The sequence below is a fragment of the Dendroctonus ponderosae genome, unplaced genomic scaffold (genome assembly GCF_020466585.1).
Source record: "Dendroctonus ponderosae isolate FM_Combo_2020 unplaced genomic scaffold, Dpon_F_20191213v2 Dpon_F_20191213_5, whole genome shotgun sequence".
Taxonomy (NCBI): domain Eukaryota; kingdom Metazoa; phylum Arthropoda; class Insecta; order Coleoptera; family Curculionidae; genus Dendroctonus; species Dendroctonus ponderosae.
Genome location: NW_026018715.1, coordinates 14,992,427 through 15,005,935, shown reverse-complemented (window position 1 = coordinate 15,005,935; position 13,509 = coordinate 14,992,427). Strand labels below are relative to the sequence as shown.

Here is a 13,509-nt window from a genome sequence, read left to right as displayed (position 1 = left end):
CCGCCAATTTGGCGGTGGAGGCCTTCCGCCAGGAGGGGGCGGCGGCGGGAACATCCCAGGAAAGCTGGCACTGGGAGCTGAAAAATCCCGACATTTTCCTCCGCTGAACTGGTAATGTGAGAGAAACTTACCAGACCCAGGAGGCCCGGGTGGAGGTGGCGGCATGCCGGGGCCTGTTTGCCACGGAGGGGGCGGCATTATCCTTTGCCCCATCTGGACGGAGCCTGAACTGGGGGGCATTGGAGGCATGGGGGGTCGGGATCCAGACGCACTGGCCCCCAATGGGGGCGGCGGCGGAGCCCCAGGAGGTAGCGGAGGTTGCGACGGCGGCAACGGAGGCGGAGGAATGCCTGAGGGGAATGAACTCGGGGGAGGCACTGGAGGTGGCGGGGGCGGTGCCATACTCGCGGGAGTGGGTGGTGGCGGCGGCATCATTCCGCTTAGAATAACTGGCGGTGGCGGCGGAGCCATCGTCATCCCCATCATTCCTACAACGAATAGTTATAATTATCTGTTAAAACCCGTCTGAACGTATTTACCCATGGGTGGAGCATCAGCAAACAATTGATGGGGCCTATCGGCTTGAGACAGCGGGTTCTGAGCGGCGAGCAACCGCTCAGCCGCTGAGCCATGCCGTTCGCCTTTGGAATCCTTTTTGAATGCATACGAAACCGATATGGATCTGTTGCACAAATACTGGCCGTTCATCGCTTCAATAGACGCGTCGGAAGCTTCGAAGCTGGCAAAATTGATGAAGGCGAAGCCTTTGGAATTGCCTGTTTCGGGATCTCGCATGATCTAAACAAGTCAAGGTGAGCGCCTGGCGAATTGTCAAGGGGGCTAAAAACTACCTTTGGCGTTTGAAGTATGACCCCAAACGCAGAAAACGTGTCGTAAAGCAACTTTTCATCCACTTCCGGATCGAGGTTTCCTATGAAAATGTTGGCTCCAACATCCAGGTTCTTTTGATGCGCTGAAGCCTTATTGACCCTGATCGGCTTCCCATATAGCTTGATCATGTTCATGATTTTAATCGCATAATCAGCGTCTTCCTCGCCCATGAACTCCACGAAACCGTACCCTTGATGCATCATGGTGACTCTGTCTTTGGGCATATGCACGTTCACTGAAAGGAAGCACGAAATTGAAGCATGTGGTGATCGCGGTGGGAAGAGTGAGAGTACCTAAAGGTCCAGCCTGCACGAACAGCTCCCATAGGAGGGATTCGGAGACTTTATCGTCCAGGCCTCCAACGTAGATGGTTGCATCTGGAAAATCCGGTTAAAAGCGGGAGAAATAATGGGGCGCAACACTTCCTACCTCTGTTCCTCTCGGCTATTGGCCCATTAGCCATTTCAGCCTGATTGGTGCTTCAGTGACTACTCAATAAACACTAACCCGAACTATCGAGAAAAACAAACATGCAGCAAAGCTTGACAAACGCCGACAGATCGTGTTTAACCCCAAATTTCTAGCAGCGGCTAATGTAAGAACATAACCCTTGCGACGTTGCCACCCTTTGCCAATGAATAGGCGCGGTCAATTTCCAAACATCTAAATATACCAGTATTGCTTTTTAACTAGGAGGCTGATAACTTGCGTTTACGGAGCCGCCTTACACAATTTATCGTTTGTAGTCACAGACAAGATCACAGATTACCAAACTAACTCTTCTCAACAATATTTCGTCTTAAGATTAGTAATAGAGGGCTTATCCGAGTAATTTTTAGACAACTATTTTTATTGCTTAGAACTGGTTTTAGCAATAGTCAAATGGGGAGACTTCAATCTTCAATCTTTTTTCTAAAGTGAACTTATATAGTGAGGAGTAAGATTAAGTGAGAGCGTTTTCCGGCTTTGCCTTTTTTCTGCGTGGCAGTTGTTATTTTTCTCTAAAGGGCAAGGGGCAATAAAAGAAAATGAAACTGGCTCAACGACCCTAAAGTAAAAAATTATTATTTAAACGTATTTACCTTTAAGAACATATATTTTTTAGTTTCCTGTTTATGCTGTTATTGAAAGTATAATTACAAACGGAACAAGAGAGCAATTGGAATGACTGAATAATTAAGCGGTTTTAAGCTAACAGCTGACCAAGATGTTTATTGAATTAGTTAGAAACTATTTTTTTAAATTATTCATTAAATATGTTCATTTTTAGAACATTAGTATAGGTAAGTACTTCAATGAATGTTAAACGCCTGCACCTACACACTTTCATGTACACCAAAGACGAAATATTGTTGAGAAAAAGTTGAGAAGAGTTAGTTTGGTAATCTGTGATCTGTGAAATTGACCGCGCCTATTCATTGGCAAAGGGTGGCAACGTCGCAAGGATTATGCTCTTCTATTAGCTGCTGCTAAATTTCTAGAGACTTTTTGACAGTTAAAAAGACGTGTTTCCAAGAGTTAACTGTTAACCTAGCATTTTCGCATGTGATGTAATAAAACCAAACAAAAATAACAAAACAATGTCTTGAAGTAGCTCGTAGGGCTGATTGGTTGCACATCAAATCCCGGCGTTTAGGTAATTAAACTCAAGCAGTCCATTTGGCAAAGATGGATTTTATTGTGGAATTCATCGCCTTGGGCATAGACTCTGTGGTGCTTCTAACATGCTTGAAGCAGTACTACGGGAAGAAAAAGTCGGCAAAAATAGTCTCAGTAAGTAGCCAGCAAAGGGAGCAAGCAAATTGCACTTTTTGGGTTATTAATTTCTATTCTAGACTACGCCAACGGTGACACTAGACAAGAAGCTAAAACGGGTTCTGGCCAATGCAGACGCAAAGTTGCCCTACATAGCGATCAGAGGCGCCGTGAAGCCGATTGGGGTGCCCATAATCAGCAGCAACAACCCCAATGTGTCTGGAGTGATCCAGTCCTTGAAAATCAAGGAGCATGTGGTGCAAAGAAGCACCTCGGGCTTCTGGTCGGACTCCGAAAGGACCATCCAAGAGGTCCATAACGTCATACCATTCGGCCTGGAGTCTAAAGGGGTAGTAGTCGAAGTGGTTGATCCCCTAGTGGCGGAATACCTCGATATGGACACCATTTCCGACACGTTTCACCCCACAGTTCCCAGCATGATGGACCACATATGGGGCTTCTTCTCTGGGTATAGACAGCGGGGGATCCAATCGACGGAGAAAATGCTGCGAGAAGGAACCGTGATGACTGGAATAGGGCAGCTGGTCTTTGAGCAAGATGGCTCCTTCAAGCTGCAGCCCCCAACAAATGGGGAGCCTTTCTACCTAACAACTATGCCCGTGAGTAGTTTGCTGAAAAAGCTGGAAATCTCCAAGAGAAACTATGGAGTTGTGGCGCTCATTTGCACGGCAATTGGCGTGGTTGTGGCTGGCATCGCTGTGAAAAAGTATTTGAACAAGCGAAAGCGACTAAAGGATGAAGAGAACAAAAAGATCCACATCGAGGAAACACGGAGGAAGAGGAGGAGGCAAATTCGGGACCCTAATAATTTGTTTGAAAATGTTTGCGCCGTCTGCAAGTCCAACCCAGTTGAGGCACGCGAAGCCACAAAACTATTAGGGCACATTTAAAATGTTTTTTTTTTTAGATAATACTGTTGCCGTGTGGGCACGTGTGTTTATGCGAGGACTGCGCTGAAGATATCACCGACCAATGCCCGATTTGCCGCAGCAACATCAACACGAAATCAGTCGCTTATGTTCTATAAAGCTGATGGACTTGGCAGAAAAAACTTTTCAGTGCGTGAATCTCGGAAGTGAAGGTATTATAATGAAGGCAAATAAATGAGAACTGGTGAGAATTAAGCAGAAGATATTATTACTACCAATTACAAAATATACAGTTTTAAACGAAGTTAAGCTTGAAAAAAATGAAATCCACTTTATCATGTATCTACAATCTATAGTTGTGAGACAAAATTAAAGGAGTATGATAGTGTTACTGCTGTTCCGAACAATTGTCTGTCGATTGCAGCTTTTTCCGCTTTTGCAAGAAGATTTCTTTCTGGAGACGCATCTGTAGGTGCGAGTATAAATGCCTGGAGTCTTCTATAGTCGACTGAAAAAACAGCAATTACTTTGTGGCTTGCACACAACACAAATAAGTGGAAAACACCAACCATTATCAGGAAGACTCTGATGTCGCCACTGGAGTCTAACGCCGTTAGGCGGATGCTTTTCTCACTTGCCTTATCCACAGTCATTCCGGCCCAGATCTAAAAAAAAACCGCTTAGTCCCTTGGTTGAACCTGCAGGAAATAAACTGGATTAAATACCTTGGTATTTAATATTACTCTCAGGCTTCCGGACGTTCTGAAAACCAATCTGCTACCCATTTGGTCATCACTGATTTCAAAGTCATTAAGTCTCAGAGTACCCCTGCCGCGCTCCTGCCAATTACTCGAAGCCTTGTCAAATGAAAACAGTTTGCATGATATACTGATGATGTTCGTTTCTTCTTCTTCGCCGGTTTTTACTTCCACTTCATCGTACTTTCGTTTAGTGGCTCTGGATTCCTCGTACTCACGAGCCGATTCCGTCAACGACTTGGTGTCTTTTTCCTTTGATGTGTCGGGCTTCGCTTCGCTTTTCATTGCTGTACTAAACAGCATATCACTTGTGGTCGAAGTGATTCCATTTGAATCGGTTGCGCTGGTCGAAGCCACTGGCTCCAAGCTTGTGGCGTCTGCGACAACTCTTTCCTGGATGTTTTGCCCGAAAACAAATGCTGGCGAGCTTGGTTTGGGGCTGTGGTTCGATTGGCTGCTGGCAGGCTCCACGCGGGTTGAGATTTGGGAATTGCTTTTCAACAAAGGGACAAACTTCAAACTTTCCCCATTCATCTGTTTGGTCTCGCTGATTTCTGGCTTTTTAGTCGGTTGGCTGAATGGGTTAAAACTACTTTGTCTGATCACTGAGCCGCTTGAAGCTGCTGAGCTTAAGCTCAGCAGGGATGGTTTCAGTATGCTTTTTCCCATGTGGTTATGCTCACTGATCAATGAGTTCTTACTTTCCATTTTGCACATCTTCGAAGGGCTGCACACTTTAAAATCGTCGACCTTCCCTATACCGTTAGTGCACGCATCATTTTCTGTAAATACAAACTGATTAGGATTGATAAATAATAAATATTTATACAAACAACCTTGTTTGGATGAAGAATCGTCGTTAGGGCCTTCCATGCTTAAATTTACTGAAGCCGTAATATGCGAGGGTTCGTCTGAAACGCAATCAATTTATAGTTAGTGTGAAATATACGGAGATTTGATTAAAATTGGAAAATATTGAAATTAAACTGTGGAAATACGTACTGGACTTCATGTCCCCCATATTTATTTTACTTTTGCTGTCGTCTTCTTCTTTGCCTGCCATTTCAAGGCAGCGCATTCAACGTGCACACAACGTTGCCGCACTTCACTGGATAATTAATGAATTAATAGACCAATATAAAACCACTGCGCCTCCTCCTAGTTGTCGTCATAGGAAACCATAAAGGGATAAAATATTGACGTCGCCTTGCAACCAACTTCACATTTATTGACGTGACTGTTGTCAAAATTGATAGAAAACCACTGAAGATAAAGCCCTGATATAAATATAATGTTTATCCGGTTTAGTTTCCTGTTTTCCAGCGTGATTTTGTGCAGATTATCGTAACATAGGTACATGATCATGAGCAATGCTAAAGTTTTGGAAGAAAGCAGGTAAACACCGTTAATAAGTGCAGTTTTAGGGGCATCTAGGTGTGTTTATAAAGAACGCATTTCTGCAAAGTGTACGATTTTTTCTTTGCAATTGCAATTCTATGAATTTGCTTTATGTTACAGCCAATAAACGGAGCAAGAATCATGACTGTACACCTTCACCACAGCCAATTGAAAAGCCATTGGCTGTTCCACTTGAGGACGAAGGTTTGTGCGACATTGAAACATTCGAAGCGACCAGAGAAAGATCGAGGCTTTCGAAAACTCTGGGAGATATTCTAGGGGACAAAAGTGCGTTGGGGTACTTTATCCAATACATGGAGGTGCGCAATGCCTCCTGCTATATTCTCTGCTATTTGGACATAGAAACTTTCAAAGCCGATCTTCAGAACTGCGACGATACTCTCAAAGGGGCTTCCAGTAACTCGCCGCTGGCTAATAGATCAGACCATGACAGTCTCTCGGTGAGCACAGAGTGCGATTCACTCACTGCTGACTCCAGTAGCTTGTACGATTACATGACAAATTCCGATCAGAAAAGCTCAGAAGCCAATTCTCCTTGTGATATAACTGATAAGGACAAGAGCTCTCCATTGAAGCTGGTTGAGTTGGCTTTGGTCATTTTCAAGAAGTACATTGCCCTGGAAGCGAAGCTCAACATCAACTGCCCGGAACAGTTCAGGAATGAAATTATGGAAAGCATTTGCGACGCAGACAAGCTGATTCTGGGCAGCTGCTTTGACTCAGTGCAAAAACACCTGTTTGATTTGATGAAAAATGAGTATTTTAACGCCTTTTTGGAAACCGACTTCTTCTCCAAGCACCTCATTGATGTCCTGACCGGCTCTAACATCGTCCTCGATGACATTCTATACAACGAAACAGCTCTGTTTTATTTCATGGAATTTCTGGAACAGGAAAGCAAGCGAAGCTTGCTGGAGTTCTGGATCGCTGCCACCAATTTGCAACAGCAATTGAGGGATCAGAAAGAGTTTTTCGATCCGATCGAAGCTCAGAACGATGCGATTGTTTTGTATGACAAATACTTCTCGTTGCAAGCGCACTGCCCGCTCGGATTTACCGATAAGATTCGATTCACGGTAGAGCAAAACATATGTGGGGAGCATGGTTTGGACATTGATTGCTTCCACCTACCTCTGAAGATTGTCGAGCGGTTTTTAGAGAAGCACTGCTTCAAGCCGTTTCTGGCTTCCCAGCTGTTTTTCAAGTACTTATCCGAGCTGATTAATACAGTGCAAGCTAGCGGCTACTCAACCAATATAGAGCACAAAACCTACTCGCCCTCAGACTGTAGCAGCGAGAAGAGCTTCAGCACAAGCACCTTTTTGGCGCTGGAGCTGCCATATGAGAGAAAGGATGCCAAAACCAACATGTGCATTGATAGCAGAGAACTGTACGATCCAGATGCGTTGTGGAAGCGGAAAAAGACCCATCGCTTGTCTTTGGGACGGGTGACCGAGCTGGGCAAGTACATAGCAGAGTTCGAGCCGGAACCGGACCGCAATGGCTTCAAATTCAAGAACGTGGTCAAGAAGATCGTTAGCTTGGACGAGGAGGATAAGCGAAAGGAGGAAATGGCCTGGAAAGTAGCGGAAATGATCGTCAAAGATATCACCAGCGTGACTCTAAACGGTCATTTGTAGCGTTCTAAGGTGACGCTTAAAATTAATCGTGCCGTAGATATTTTTTTAGGAACAATAGGACCGATTTTAGCGGACAATAAGAAATTTTTGTGCAATTATAACTGATTTCAATGAACTAAGCTTGAAAAACCATAGCGGATTTTTATGTTTTGTTCACATTCACTATGTTTTCACTATCGTCCATATAGTTTTAGATTTGCAAACAGCACTCTCTCGTGTAGAAACACCTTTTTTGTTTATCACGGACTAGTTTATATGTTGTATCGCTTTTAAGTTGGTTTTTACTCTTATTGTTCTCTCTAATACCAATAATCTATTTTAGAAATTATGCTAGTCAGGTATGTAGAAGCTACTTCATGTTGTACATTCAAATTTGATGTTCTATATTTTTTTATAATAGTTCACGCACATTTGTACATATTTTGAACTGTACATTATTGTGACTTATTTATTTTTTTATTGTAGGTGTGAGCCTGATAGCGGCGATTAATTATCAAGATTATTAGGCACTATTAATAAAGTATGTTGTATATATAATTTTTAAAATTTTTCCCCAAAACACATTTTATTTAATACTTTCACTAGCGGCTCTAATCCGTTATTTTTCACAAAATAATAATAATCCGACGCAAACGCTTTGTCTCCTTCTCGCAACTCACGTCACTTTCTCACAAGTCTCGCGCCATCCTTCATGTCGAAAATGTGGAAAGATGATTTTTGTCTCTAACCGCGCTTTTCAAAATCTGCCAAAAACATGGTCAAAATGAGATTTTATATCCAGGCCTAGTTAAGTTGCATTATTAGCCAACCGTTGATCAATGAAATATCTGCAAAAGTTCACAATTGCAAGGTAAAGTTTGCTTTGAAAACTCAGCGCTGAGAGCAACTTGTATAACTGTAGCTTATGAATCTCTTGCTTTGACTACTTAGTAAGGCCCATAACTAAATGATTTGATTAGAGTTTTTAATATATCTGGAACAGTAAAATGTATATGGAAAAGTTTCAGAGCAACAGGAATTAGCCGAGTCCTCAGAACACAATTAACCGCCCTTATTTAAAACTGTGCAACATCCAGTCGAGTTTAAACACCAACCAGAAATTTTGACCATTGATAGAAGACTCGTCAATCTAAAAGTCCAGAAAATTTCAGTAAAATCCTGCGAAACCCTGATTTTTGCCAGCCAACTCAATGCTGGGCTCAAATGAAGGTTTCCACGCCTAATATGCCTGCGTCTAAAACTTGACAACCTCCAATTCTCAACTTGAATTTTTCACGCACCAATAGAAGACATATTTGATCGCAAATCTTCCTGAAAATTTCAGGAAAATCGCACAAACTCCAAAGCCAACACCGTGTTTTAAAACCAGATTTACTGTTTCAGTAATCAGCTATGGAGGCCGACAATGCGAGTCACCCAAAATCCATCAGCAAGGTAGTTTCCGCCTAGTTTGGCCTAGTTGACCAATTTGTTTACTTCTTAACACTGTTCCAGAGCAAGAAGAGCAACGGTCAGTTAATAGATCAGATCCTAGCTGAAGCCAAAGCGCATCTAACTAAAAAACACAAGCCTTCTTCGGATAAGTCGCCCTTAACAGCCAACAACAAACCCAAAAGAGCTTCAGTCAACAACGACAACTTAATCTCTGAGCTGGTGAATCGAGAACTGGACGGGTTGAGCAAGAAGAGGAAAAGACACTCGAAGGAGCTGAATGACAGCGTTGCAGTGCTAAAAAAGATCAAAACTGAGCCAGTTTCCGAAGATGAACATAATCAAAACACTCAAAACGAAACTGCTGACGGGAAAGCTGTTTCTAGCCCGAAATCGGACAAAAAGGGCAGTTACAGATCACTTTCTAGAGAACGGGACGAATTGGAAAGGCTATTTTCAAGTGCAGCAGCATCTGTGGTCAACTCCACCATAAATCCCTTCGAAAGCTCGCCACACCTCAAACTAACTGATTTGTCCATATCAAGGATATTCAAACAGGAAAAACAGTCCAGCTCTGAAGGTGAGATGCCAACGCCCGAGCCCCAAAGAAAGCAGGTGCCAATTTTGAGGCCGGTGAAAGTAAGTCGACCAGCCGTTTTATGAAGAACCCGCAAAATGATCGTTCAATTTCAGGAACAAATCCAGTCAGCAGATGAAACACCCACCCACACACTGAGCTCATTCAACAGCCAAAGAACTGTGAAAGACAGTACAATATCTACGTCTACAACGGTTCCATTTGGCCGCTCGGATTCTTCTAGTTCAGACAATGAGTCCACAGTCCCAGTAGCTGCACACTCCAGTCCCGTGAAGAAACTGGTTTTAGAGGATAAGCCGACTAAGCGCCATAGCGCAGGGAAATCGAAATCCGAAAAATTGCAGAAACGGCCCAACAGCAAACTGCTAACAATCACTAAAAAGTCCAATATGAATGTATCGTCCCATTCACAAGGGAACCCCAATAGAGCACCGGTAAGTTCCTGAAAAAAAAACCATCGGGCATTTCTGATCCCCAGTTTTATTTTTCAATAGATTAACCAGCCCGATAGCAGCTCTGAAGAAGATGCTTTGCCTCCGCCACCGGTTAAACCCAAAAGGCGCCGCAGTTCTGTCCCCGCGCCGATTAAAACAAGGGCGTCCGAAGACTCCGCAGAAGAGTTAACTCTTCCGACTCCCATTCGGATCAAACAGGAAAAAGCGACACACAAACAACCAGTTCCAGTCCCCAAGCCAATTAAAACTCGAGCGTCTCCAGCGCCAGACAGCAGCTCTGAAGATGCAGCTTTACCTAAACCGTTGAAACTGAAACAGGAAAAACCCTTATCCGTTCCTGTGCAAATAAAATCACAGCCGACGTCCGACTCAGAAGGCGACTCTGAAACATCCACCGTGCCTACGCCTATGGTAGTCAAGCAGGAAAAAGAGAAGCAATCTGTTTCCGTTCCCCGGCCTATTAAGCAAAGAGTGTCTTCGGGCTCAGAAAGCGACTCTGGGGCTCCAGCTTTACCCAAGCCTGTGCCAGTGAAAGAAAGTGCAAAAAAGCCGAAACAGCGCGCTTCAGCGCCTGCATCTTTAGGCAAAGTTCTAGTATCGGGCTCGGAGGATGACTCCGCAGAATTAGCGAAAAAGATTGCAGGCGAGCAGCATAAAGCGAAAAGGCGCAAGTCTCATTCGTGTATACTGATGGAATCAGCCAAACAATCTTCGCAAAAATCAGTAGTGAAGAAACAAAAATCCCAATCGGCAAAGAAACAAGTAGCGGCTGCCGCTCCAGTGGAGGCACCGCCTGCTACAGATTCAGCCAGCGACTCTGAGGAAGAAGAACCAGAAGAACCACGGAAAAAGGTAAATTAACTTTGGTTTTCCCCGGGTTTTCCTCCATCAAGGACTTGTTGCAGGATTGGGATTTGGGTGGGAATAGCAAAACGCGCCGATCTTTACCAGAAAAGATTACCGAGAAAAAGTCCTTAACGCCGAATAGAAAAGAGGAAAGCAGCAGTAGCGGTAGTGATGATGAGCCGGTGCCCAAAGCAAATGTTTCGCAACCGGAGGCCAAAGCAAACGGGAAAGACCGAAGAAGACAGGAAGAAACCGAAAGCAGTTCTAGCGATGCTGCTGGTTCTTCGGATGAGGTAGTTTCGAATACTTATTTTCGTCTTATCCATTGTGTGTTATCTATTATCTTCTTATAGGCGTCGGATTCAGGTGCCAGCAGATCCGAGGAAAAAACGACGAAGTCTTCACCGGTAAAGGGAAAACCGCAGATCAATAATAACACCGCGAGTGAAAGTAGTTCTGATGAGGAAGCACAATCAAGCAACTCATCTCAACGACAAGGGGAAAGTGGTGAAAATGGGCCGGTGCCCAAAGCAGTTGTTTTACAAACGAAGTTTCTTCATGTAGCCAAGCCGAAGAGACAGCAGCAGGAAGAGGAAAGCAGTTCCAGTGACGCTGGTTCTTCGAACGAGGTAGTTTTGAATACGTTTTTCTGAATATTTTTTGAATCCTTCTCTCAGGCTTCGGATGCAGACTCAGAGCAAAAACCCGCGTCTCAATCTCTTCCACTGAAGGGAAAACCACAGCTCAATAACAAGGATACCTCGACTGATAGTAGTTCTGATGAAGAAGCAGCTTCAAGCCGACCCTCTGAAGCGTCATCTGAACCAAGGAAAACATCGCTAACACCCAACAAGGCGAAGAGCGCCAGTAGTAAAGATTCGCCGGCATCGAAATCGCTTCCAGTTAATGCAGCCAAAGGAAATAAACGCCGCCAACCATCCGAAAGCAGCTTAGAGAGTGATGAGGCTCCACCAAAAAAGGTAATTTAAGGTTTTATCATGTTCCGTTCCTGGAGATTCCAGTTGTTCTATCAACTAGCGTTCGAAGCGAGAAAGTTTACCAGAATCCGCCCCAGAGCCGCCAGTTTCCGCACCAAAACAGCAAAATTTAATTGTGGAAACAAATGGGCTTGCGTCTGAAAGTAGCGATTCTGAGCAGGAAACGCCCCTGCAAAGTTCAATTTCGCAAAAGGTGAGAGATCGCCAAAGATTTCCTATGCTGTAAAACTCCCATTTCTACATTTTCCAGGCAAGTTGGATAGAGAATCTGAACAAAAACTTTCCTGGACTGGAGCAGCAACACATCAAAACCACCCTACCAGAAAACAGTGTGAAATACTCCCTACTTTTAGTCCCCAAGCACATCAATCCTTCCAGCTTGATCAACCTAAAGTGCTACTTAAACAAGGAGAGCCCAGTCAGTTTGAACAACATGGCGTATGTGTTTCAGCCGCTTCCCAAGAAGCCCGATCCAGTGATCCTTAGCTTGAAAACACCGAAACTCGTCGATCTGGAAAGTGTAATTTATTTCAAACAGTTTCTGCCCAAACTGCCACTGAATGAAATTGAAGTACCCGTAAGAGAGGACGTTTCGTTGCCGAGTGTAACTAAGTCGCGCCATCCGCTGTTTGGAGTCAGCTATAAGAAGGAAATCCGTCTGGATCACAGCGTGAAGCAAAACCTGCAACAGGCAGTTGAGCGCAAGAAGAAAGTGATGCGAAAAGCCAAGCGGAAAAGTCAACGAAAATCTACGTGCGATGGCGTGGAGGAGAATGTTTTGAGTATTTTCAACTCGATCTCCACTGGCGGCGACAACCTAACGGATGTGGGCCAGGCATTTGCTGATGAAGACGCTGTAGTTGCCAAAGGATCTAAGAGCAATACTAATGTAGAGGCAAAGGAAAAACGTAAAAGTAAACGGGCAGTTAGTGATGAAGGACTGGTGGAGAAGAAGAAAAAGAAAAAACGGAAGATTGTGGATGAATGAGGTAGACAATTACTAGCTAAACGATTTCCAGGTCAATTCAATAAGTGGAACAAAATTGCGACTTGGTTTTCCCACTATTTCTTCAGTTGATGGTTTGTTTTTACCGTTGATTTGTTTTAAGTTCTCTAACGCTGTTTTTACTAGGCGGGAATTGCAACCCTCCAGCAGCCGACAAATGTGTTTTAATGGGAATTAATAGTTTTTGTATGTAAAAGTTACTTTTTAAGTCATTGATTTTTCGAGAATATATGTATTTCTATCAGTTCGTTGAAATAGTTCTCTTGCACCAACAGCTAAAAGAGCGTCTGGGGCTGCATCTGTCGATATAATTGTCCTGTTGGAAAAAATGCGATGAAATGGGCGATTTCCGCATCGGATTGCCAATAATTCTATCTAGTCCGCGCGAAGTGAGTTTTTATTTTTGGGATATCAGGAAATTCGTATCGTAGGTCCGCAGCTCAGTCATTGAACGGCTGCCAAAAAGCCCCAGAAATTGGGTTTCGGCGAATCGCTAATTATCCTGTATCGCTTTCACAGGTGGACCTTTGTTCTTGTAAGTAAATCGTTAAAAATAGCCGGCGAGTACTCGAAATTTGAAAATTTAGATGATGCAAATTTAGCACAGACTTCCATGCATTCGGCTTTTCGAGATGTGGGAGGCAGAAGGGCGAGTATTGCTGAATAGTTAAATGTGCTGATTACATGGGCTTATGTAGAAACAATACAGTATTCTGTTATCTATGAAATTAGAAAAATGATCGTCGTTTTGTGCAAGGATGGCGCAAGATTATTGCAAAATTTCATATTTTCCGTCCCGTTTTGCATGTTTCTCGGAAGCAA

General features: G+C 43.8%; 6 protein-coding genes across 7 annotated transcripts in view; 3 read left to right on the top strand and 3 right to left on the bottom strand.

The window, feature by feature from the left end:
- On the bottom strand, positions 1-1,479 carry LOC109542071 (splicing factor 3B subunit 4; the record flags this gene model as incomplete). The annotated part of the gene is given in 6 exon segments (XM_048666374.1): positions 1-77; positions 132-488; positions 540-798; positions 852-1,126; positions 1,185-1,268; positions 1,321-1,479. Coding segments are annotated over 6 exon segments (1,086 nt in total), but the record flags the coding sequence as incomplete, so codon positions are not given.
- LOC109542034 (muscle-specific protein 300 kDa) overlaps positions 1-13,509 on the bottom strand; it is a gene marked incomplete in the record, with an annotated part of 344,492 nt that overhangs the window by 223,405 nt on the left and 107,578 nt on the right.
- LOC109542072 (mitochondrial E3 ubiquitin protein ligase 1) lies at positions 2,392-3,791 on the top strand. Its single transcript, XM_019911125.2, has 3 exons — positions 2,392-2,664; positions 2,727-3,521; positions 3,575-3,791. The coding sequence occupies exons 1-3, from the start codon at positions 2,560-2,562 to the stop codon at positions 3,692-3,694; spliced, it is 1,020 nt and encodes a 339-aa protein (XP_019766684.1). The 5' UTR covers positions 2,392-2,559; the 3' UTR covers positions 3,695-3,791.
- LOC109542069 (ran-binding protein 3) lies at positions 3,782-5,393 on the bottom strand. Its single transcript, XM_019911123.2, has 5 exons — positions 5,297-5,393; positions 5,131-5,205; positions 4,262-5,076; positions 4,106-4,201; positions 3,782-4,044 (listed from the first exon to the last, which is right to left on the bottom strand). Exons 1-5 carry the CDS (start codon positions 5,370-5,372, stop codon positions 3,925-3,927), a joined length of 1,182 nt encoding a protein of 393 aa, XP_019766682.2. The 5' UTR covers positions 5,373-5,393; the 3' UTR covers positions 3,782-3,924.
- On the top strand, positions 5,504-7,885 carry LOC109542068 (A-kinase anchor protein 10, mitochondrial). The gene is made up of 2 exons (XM_019911122.2): positions 5,504-5,689; positions 5,813-7,885. The coding sequence occupies exons 1-2, from the start codon at positions 5,665-5,667 to the stop codon at positions 7,351-7,353; spliced, it is 1,566 nt and encodes a 521-aa protein (XP_019766681.1). The 5' UTR covers positions 5,504-5,664; the 3' UTR covers positions 7,354-7,885.
- Positions 8,067-12,931, top strand: LOC109542066 (nucleolar protein dao-5). Of its 2 annotated transcripts, XR_002172394.2 has the most exons (11): positions 8,067-8,203; positions 8,737-8,787; positions 8,848-9,423; positions 9,478-9,816; positions 9,877-10,689; positions 10,743-10,976; positions 11,037-11,312; positions 11,361-11,663; positions 11,722-11,874; positions 11,932-12,761; positions 12,814-12,931. XR_002172394.2 is itself a non-coding variant. In XM_019911119.2 (10 exons), exons 2-10 carry the CDS (start codon positions 8,746-8,748, stop codon positions 12,667-12,669), a joined length of 3,474 nt encoding a protein of 1,157 aa, XP_019766678.2. In that variant the 5' UTR covers positions 8,067-8,203; positions 8,737-8,745; the 3' UTR covers positions 12,670-12,931. The 2 variants fall into 2 exon arrangements, 1 of the variants encoding a protein (XP_019766678.2); XM_019911119.2 differs by having other exon boundaries at positions 11,932-12,931.